This window comes from Parambassis ranga, chromosome 16 (assembly GCF_900634625.1).
Source record: "Parambassis ranga chromosome 16, fParRan2.1, whole genome shotgun sequence".
In the NCBI taxonomy this organism is placed as follows: Eukaryota; Metazoa; Chordata; class Actinopteri; family Ambassidae; genus Parambassis; species Parambassis ranga.
Genome location: NC_041036.1, coordinates 13,703,952 through 13,712,423, shown reverse-complemented (window position 1 = coordinate 13,712,423; position 8,472 = coordinate 13,703,952). Strand labels below are relative to the sequence as shown.

Genomic DNA, 8,472 nt, shown 5'->3' with positions numbered 1-8,472 from the left:
TCACAGCCGTGTTACCACAGCTGGACCGCACGGCAGCCTGTCCAGGATCAACTCCTGCATCCGCAACACAGCCCAACAACAGGTGTGCAACAAGGTCTTGGTGGGATCTTGTGAGATGCAGGTCAGGAGTGAATTAATTGATCCAAAATGCAGCCTTCAAGTTCACTTTATAATGCAGTAAATAAGATGTGAGCTGCTGCACACCTCAGGCCTTTCAAAAGAGTAAATAATAAACTGTGAGCCAGCAGACTGCACGAATAAATCAACATCTGGTATAGGCAATAGATCACATGTACTTACTCGCTTCTGGCATTGCAGCCCATTGCAACTTTATGCTGCTAATTTCTAAATAAATAAATACACGTGTTCACTAAAGTAAAAACTGTTTATTTTAGGATGGTGTGTTTCATCTTTACCACCACTTCAAAGTAAAAGCACTTGAGCGTGCAACAAGTCCAGATAAAAAGTTGCAAGAAGGTGCACTTGAATTACATCTTTATAAATGAAAACGTATTGACTTCATTTGACCTTTGTGACGCAATGCTAAAGACTCTGCATCACTGAAGTACAGGTGGAGGGAGAGAAAGAGAGAGAGCTCCCCTAAAGTGCCATGAAGTAGGAAAGCTGTACTGTTGACGACACAACAGTACCATGGCTTTAATCTATCAAAAGAAAGAGGTTAGATAGCTAAATGCTCCAATTCAGCCCTGTTGTAGCTTCACATTTCTCTGCTCATTTTGCAGGATTCTGCTCTTTTCCTCCTCAGCTCAGCAGGATACTGTACATTTGTTTATTTGTATATTTGTTCTAAGCATCTTTGTAAAGCACGTCAGTGCTCTGTTTGAAATGTTTGGAATTTAATAAGTGCTCATGAAGGAGCACTTGAAGGCCGCGTGTGTCTAATCACCCTGCACACAAATTTACTCATGTATTGTGAGAAACACTCTCCTCTTTAAGCAGCACTTCATAATCACACTGACTGTGATGTAAAGATGTACAACAAGGTGACAGTGACACTAAGTTCCTCTCTGTCTCGTATATACACACACACACACACTGACTGCGATCAAAACAAAAAACATAATTAGGATTTGACTCATTAACATGTTTTATTATGTTATTTGAATTTAAGTAGCTGGATGATTCAGTCCCACACTGACTGATGCTGGCCCACATCATCCTGTCCCTTCAGGCTTTATGATCCATAAAATGAGCATATAATTCTGGTTGTACTATTTTATCAATGAGGCATCTTGTGCATCATTTTCCAAATGTAATACTCAAAAGCTTTTTGATGTGTGAGGAAATTTTGAGATCTAGAGTTGGAATGATATTAGGCTGATCATTATGTGTATGTACAGACTGCTGCTTATTATGGCATCCTGACATGTTCACATTAAAACTGACATCCATTAATTATTATTGTTATAATTATACCCTGCATTTTAATGTGGTTTCCAGTACAATAAATGGGGTTCTTTGTATTTTTAAAAGACATTTGAGCTTTTATTGTAATAGATAATTCATGCTTATATGCCAATAACCTCCTCTGCAGCTAATATCTTTTGACTTGTAGGCCTGTGCTTTGTTCCCATGCCAGAAATGCATTTATTAATGAAAAGATCAGGGATTATATTTTCTGCACAAATAGGGCACTAACAGTTGTGATATGAGGCCTTTCATACTCCACTGGCCATTCTGCAGTATTCCCCACTGTACAGTCCATGCAGATCGCATAGCAACAAAGGCCTATGTCTGGCCGTTGTCTGTTACTATTGCTCGAATGGCCCTTACACATACATGTATGCACGTGCACGTGCACTCACGTGCAACACCGTCACCGACACCTCATCCGACTCCTTCCTTCTATCCCACATGCACAGCTATCTTTCCACCTCACACATGCTGCCCCCTCCCCTCCACCTCAACACCACCATATCTCCATAACATTCATGGGTGTCCATTCCCTCTGCCCCCTCCCCCCCCTCTCCCATGTGCACACAGCTCACCGCCCACTCTGCCACCCCCCACTTCCCTGCCTGACAACACCACCGCCCGCCATCCCATAATATTCATGCGCACGCTCCACACACATCCATACACAGCAGTGCATTCAGCTCTTTGTTGGCAGAGATGCCTGAGCACTGTGAGCGTGCTCATGCACAGCAGTCATGTTTCTGCACAGATATGATTATTACATCTGCTGCTGAGGCAGGTTGCCCTCAAGTGCAGAGAAGTAAAGAACAGGTGAAGGAGTAAGCAAAAAGGTGTCGGGTCACATGTCTTATCTCTCAATGACCTTGGTCCAGGCTCACTGTGGGGGTACCACCTCTAAATGAGGCCAATCATCCATCCCATGGCAGCATCAGTGGATGAAGGAAGATCAGCTTAGAGTTGCCCCACCTCACAGCAGAGTCCCTCCAAGTCTGCTGCTGCTGCCTGTCTCTGTAACAGAGGGAATGCAAGTCATCTCCACACATGTCATGCTGAAGCTTTAACAAGCACCTCTTTAGGCTCTGCAACCTGGCTACAGTCAATCAGCACTGGACCATTTCAGCACGATAAAATGTCCACAAAATGGGGGAAAGATAAAGATAAAAAAAGAGGGCAAGTTATTTACGAGAGAGGGGAGAAGGGATGAGCATAACAGAGGCGCCGGACATGACAGTGGCCAGCTCATCACCATGGCGTTGCTGTGGGAGACAGCAGAAGACGTCACTTGGAGAAACAGGGGACACAAAAGAGGAATACGACACAAGGAAGACTGAAAAAGAAAGAAAAGGAGCCTAGAAGAAACCTGTCTTTGCAGTTGCAGACAGACAAAAGTGTGTGTGAGAGATGGGGTTGACCAATTACCTAGGAACTGGGTGTCAGAGGGTTCAGGTAGATGGGCCACCAAGTCCTGAACTTGGACTGCAACTGTTTGGCTTGATTCAACAAGTGAGCCTGGAGCAGCAAATAAATAACCTTCCAGGCAACTAGGATAAAAAAATATAATACTCACTGTCTTATTTATTTTAAAATAATACATATATTGGTTTACATACATACATATATCAGTTTCTAACTGATTATACATTGTACAGATAGCTGGGCTGTAGATATTTCCAGAGAAAAGATTCCTATGCTCTTAAATCTAATCATGCTAAAAGCTAAGTTTAAGTTATGTGACGTCTGTTGTGTTGATTTTTATCAGAATAAAACTAGTCCTCACAGCCAAAGTGCCTATATTAACAAAACAAACAACAGTAAAATTCATAGATAAAAAATTTGTCTTAAATTAAAACGATAGTTTATGAAACCTTATTGTATTAAATATAACATCAAATCTAAATGAAGATGGTGAGTGTCTACTCTAAATGAATGTGTTTTTTAATCTACATATTCAACACACACACAACTGTAACCTGTACTATGAAGTACCAGCAATGTCAGCCCAACTATTCTTAGAAAAAGAGACAAAAAACATCAAACAAATAGAAAACAGTGCACTTGCACAAGTAGTTGCAAAAAATAAACATTTTTATTCTTGTAGAATAAATTATCTTAATCTTTGTCAATGAATCTGTTACACAATCCATGACTAGCATCACTTATTGTGGACTATTACTCTGGATCACTCTCAAATACTGTAATGTTACAAAAAAGTTGTTTGCAAAGTCGTATGTCACGATCCTGCTCTGCTATTTGTTACGGCTTTTTAAAATCAACCAGTGTTACACCCATCCGCTCTCCTTATGCCCTCCCTCCCCTCCTATCTTCTGATTTATTTGCCTCAGTTCCAATATTTGTCGGCAGTGTGTTTTCTTCCCCTTGTCTAAATGTCACCCCTTCTTCTAAGACAATATAGGGAGTGGGAGAGAGGGAGAACGAGAGGGCAAATGCGGGGGACACAGAGGAAGAGGAGGGGGGAACTCGTAAAATGAGCAACAAAGTTTGGGAAAATTAAACATTAGGTAAGGTTCTTTCTCACATGCATGCACATGTATGTGGAGACAAAAATGCTGTGTCATACTTATTGATGAGGGAGGGATACTGGGCAACTCACAGATGAATATTCTAACTGAAAAGTTTAATGAAAGAAACAAATAGGCTGTGATTTGCATGAGATGTGTTGCTCCTTTGCAGAAAGAGGATAACCATACATTGATCATTTAACAATCAATCGAGGCACAAACGTACACAAACATATTTGTGATGGTTAGAATAGTTCACAGTGTTTACCTCCAGTGAGGCTCAATACTAATCAAACAAAGCCCTGAACATAGTTACAACTAACATACAGTATGTATTAGAACTATTATCCTTTTCCAATGCCTCCTCCTCCCTCCATCGGCATCACTCCACACCCTGGATCACGCCTGTCCTCTCTCTCCCACCCTCACTCTGTACCTCCTTTATAACCCATCACTCCCATCTCACTGCTCTCACTCATTCTTGCTGTTTCAACCTGGAATGGACTCATTTGTTTTCCTGGGACTGAACCTGGGAATGCAATGCTCGAGTGTGACTTCAATTAGTTTTCCTGGACTTTAAGTTTTTTCTACTAATATGTGATTGTACCTGGACACCTGGACTTTTTATATATGAAGGATGAGCATTGCGTGCAGTTTGTAAAGCACTCCCTGTGAGTACACGCTGTGACTGGGGAGCAAACTTTGAAAAACTGATGAACAATTTTGCTGATTGAACTTTTGATTAATTTGAAGTTTGAGTTGTGAAAAAAAGATTTGCGTATCACAGAATAATAAGCTGGTAAGATACAATGCAAACCTTTGCACTATTATTTTTTCAGAAATATGTAGATGTGACAAACTGTTTTTATGTGATCTGGTGTAATGTGTTTTTTTCTAATCTTCTTAAGCTGAAACACCATTACATGAACATGAAATTATTGTTTGCTGTTAATAATCTGTTGTGTGATTGGAACAGATATGTGGGGATCATCCCCAGACTCTGGAACAGAAACATAAACACCACCACAAACACACAGACGGACCGATCACTTCAACTGTGGAGACGGCAGCGTGCTGTCCGAAGACCCAGCCTGACGCACGGAGACTGACAGACAGACAGACAGTCTGATGCCAACTGTCTCCACTGTCAATCTCACGGCACCACTCCTCCTCCTGTTGCTATGGGCAACCCACCCCACCATGGCAACCAACTGGCTGTAAGTCTAGTGTGCAAGGGCGGAAGAGAAAGAGGGAGTTTGTTTGTCATGCTATAACTTTTAAAAGATGGTGACATGTCTCTAAATCTCTTTCAGTTGCTCCCTGCTCTTTCTTTGTCTTACTTCTGGTGACCTTTTCTCTTTTCTTTCTATCTGACTTCACGGTGCCCTTTCTGTCTTCTTTGCCTGGCCTTGTCCTTGTTTCCATCCTCTCTAAAATTCTGCCCTATTTGTTACCACTATATTCTTTTTTTTCTTCTTTAAACCCAGCCCTCTTACTTAATTATGCAGCTTCTCATGTTTTGCCCTTCAAACCTGCTGTGAATCACTCCCTTTTTTTGTTCCAGCTCCTTGGCGAGACTGCCTCGCTCCAGGCCCGTGTCTGGTGCTGCCCCATGTGCACGGCTGAGGGGGCTGACCCCAGGGCAAGTTGGGGTGTGCAGGGCACGGGGGGAGGTCATGGAGTCCGTACGCAAAGCAGCAGAGATGGTTATAGAAGAGGTATGACTAGAGAACATAAATCTGACAGTCACTACCTGCCGACATCACTTTGTGATTATTTGTCATTATCATTGCTTTGTTAGGGCAAAAAAATAAATAAGTACATAAAAAGCCCTCCCCCTTTTTTTTATGTGTGTAACCGTCCAACTCAGTGCCAGCACCAGTTCAGAAATCGCCGCTGGAATTGTTCCACTACCCCACGTGGGATCAATGTATTTGGTAGAGTGATGAACCAAGGTACCTCTACTATTGACATGATGTCACACAAAAAACTTATTAAATGCATTGACCCATGTTTATATTCTACTCCAGATAAGAAATTCTGTGTGTGTCATGTCCCTGTTGTGGTGCCAGGCACTCGTGAGGCAGCCTTCGTGCACGCTTTGTCCTCGGCAGCCGTGGCGGTGGCAGTGACCAGAGCTTGCACCCGTGGGGAGCTGGAGAGGTGTGGCTGTGACAGGAAGGTCAGGGGGGTCAGCCCCGAGGGTAAGCTTTGACTCTCTTCCATGAAAATGAAACGAATGAGTCCACTCGGAGTCACACAGACATAATAAAACTACAATTGTGTTTGTTACATGACTGACTGGGTCTGTGCAGTATAACAGCTGTTTCTGACTGACATGGCCCCGGGTGGATTTGCCATTTAATATTCATCCTTTTTCATCCATAATAGAAAAAGCTTCAGGGCTCCATTTCTGCAGACAATCCTAATTCACGCTATGTCTCCCTGCAGGTTTCCAGTGGTCAGGCTGCAGTGACAACCTGTCCTATGGTGTGGCTTTCTCCCAGACCTTTGTGGATGAACCAGAGCGAGCCAAGGGGCTGTCAGCAGGGCGGCCGCTCATGAACCTCCATAACAACGAGGCTGGTCGAAAGGTTGGCTGTGTCAACGGAATCTGTTCTGATTTCCAGCTTTATAAATTGTATGATTGTGTCAGTTTTTTTTCTTTTTTATCTTCAGGCCATCCTTCACAACATGCAAGTTGAATGCAAGTGTCATGGTGTCTCTGGCTCCTGTGAGTTGAGGACCTGCTGGAAGGTCATGCCTCCATTCAGGCGTGTCGGTGCTGTTCTCAAGGAACGCTTTGATGGAGCCACAGAGGTACCTGAAACATGTCTAGCACTTGATTCTTCTACTTACCTGCTTGAATTGAAAGGTCTGAGGTTTTTAAATTCATTGTCCTAGGTCCGACTGACTCGAATAGGATCCAGGACGGCGCTGCTCCCCCGTGACCCCCAGGTCAAACCCCCTGCTGCCAGGGACCTTGTGTATCTTGCACCTTCCCCAGACTTCTGTCATCTCGACCCTGACAATGGTATCCCAGGGACTGCTGGAAGGAGATGTAACGGTAAGGCATAGAAAAACAACACTCTCACTTACCACTCTAATCAGTTATGGCTTAGAAAATAATGATTCCACCTTTTGAAATGCACCCAGGAACATCTCGGCTGGCTCCAGATGGCTGTGAGCTGGTGTGCTGTGGTCCGGGTTTCAGAGCAGGCCGAGCCGAGGTGGTGCAGCGCTGCTCTTGCAAGTTTTCCTGGTGCTGCTCAGTTCGTTGCCAGCAGTGCAAGAACACAGTCACCATTCACACCTGCAGAGTATAACATCCTCAACAAGACCAGACCTAAAGATCTGAACAAATCACCAGACAGACACTACTCAACACAAGATGGGCCAATTACAGCACAGACAAGAGCAGCATTCTTGTCTACAATATAGATCCACTGCTATCAAAGAACAGTAAAGGTCCTCCTCTTTCCAGCTGACACAGACAGACATGTGTACACAGACATTGAACTGACCAAGCGTTTAAAGCAGAGCTTAACCAGAACTAACACAAAACAATGCAGCTTTATATATATATATACATTGTATGCAAACTCATTGGTCTCATTGTGTCATAGACTAGCAGGTCTTTGAACATTTACTGTATTTATGTTGTTTTTTTTTCAATTCTGGTTTATTTATTTGCTTTTTATTTGAGTCTTTGCTCCACTTGGGCCTCAAGCAGAAAGAATAACTTAACGTACTGACATCAGTGCCTGTCTCGTGTTTTGTCCCTCTTTTCTGTATATTTCTGCACAAGCAGTGCTCATAGGTCAAGAGATCTAATAAATGCAGTAGTTTAAGTCTTCTTTTTATCATTTATTATTTTCTAGCACTGAGACACTCTTGACTTGACTGATGCACACAGCTTAGCAACATGGGTCTATAGTCATTTGAGAATCTATAGTCTTAAGATTTCTTCCCTTAAAGGTTTCTTCTGTGTTTAGGAGTACAGCACCTCTCCGGCTTTGCACTTCAGTGATATAAAAGTCTTCATAATAGACAGTTTAAATAAAAAAATATATACCCACAGTGCACCTCAGCTGGTTGATAGTGTGTTATGCAATTATTGTTGCAAGGAACACAAAAAAGAGCTGTAAAAAACACCAGCATGCCCCCAGGATATTTTCTCATTTCCTACTTATATTTAATGTCATATTTGGTCCCAACAGTATTTTGTGCAAACACTAAGTAATTAAGACTTTCTTAAAATAAAGCTTGCTCAGGTTTTTTTTTAATCCATTAAAGGTAGGGAGATAAAGGTAAGGTAAAAAATAAAGGTAGGAGATTTTGAAAACTCAGTGAGAGTCATCCAGATTTCGAAAGTAAACACACGCCCCTTTCTCTCGGAGCACACCCCGAAGCCACGCCTCCAATCACATGGACGCATTACCTGAAGACCTGAAGACTGAAGACTGTGACTTCGGCCATCATGCGCGTACCTCTCTGGTCCGTGCAGAGCAGGAAG

The 8,472-nt window shown here is 42.7% G+C and overlaps 1 protein-coding gene across 3 annotated transcripts; it reads left to right on the top strand.

Moving 5' to 3' along the window:
* Positions 1–4,445: 4,445 nt before the first annotated feature.
* On the top strand, positions 4,446–7,515 carry wnt4b (wingless-type MMTV integration site family, member 4b). Of its 3 annotated transcripts, XM_028424477.1 has the most exons (9): positions 4,446–4,755; positions 4,933–5,173; positions 5,521–5,674; positions 5,827–5,911; positions 6,029–6,160; positions 6,408–6,550; positions 6,636–6,776; positions 6,861–7,023; positions 7,113–7,515. In XM_028424477.1, exons 2-9 carry the CDS (start codon positions 5,085–5,087, stop codon positions 7,280–7,282), a joined length of 1,077 nt encoding a protein of 358 aa, XP_028280278.1. In that variant the 5' UTR covers positions 4,446–4,755; positions 4,933–5,084; the 3' UTR covers positions 7,283–7,515. The 3 variants fall into 3 exon arrangements, with proteins under 3 accessions (XP_028280278.1, XP_028280277.1, XP_028280276.1); XM_028424476.1 differs by having other exon boundaries at positions 4,446–4,627; positions 5,827–6,160; XM_028424475.1 differs by having other exon boundaries at positions 5,827–6,160.
* Positions 7,516–8,472: the final 957 nt, after the last annotated feature.

Bases quoted from the DNA above. Each gene is read 5' to 3' on its own strand.
- wnt4b (XM_028424476.1), top strand. From the start codon at position 5,085: ATGCCAACTGTCTCCACTGTCAATCTCACGGCACCACTCCTCCTCCTG. The intron at 5,675-5,826 runs GTATGACTAGAG...CGTCCAACTCAG, and splicing joins CAGAGATGGTTATAGAAGAG to TGCCAGCACCAGTTCAGAAA. The intron at 6,161-6,407 runs GTAAGCTTTGAC...GTCTCCCTGCAG, and splicing joins CAGGGGGGTCAGCCCCGAGG to GTTTCCAGTGGTCAGGCTGC.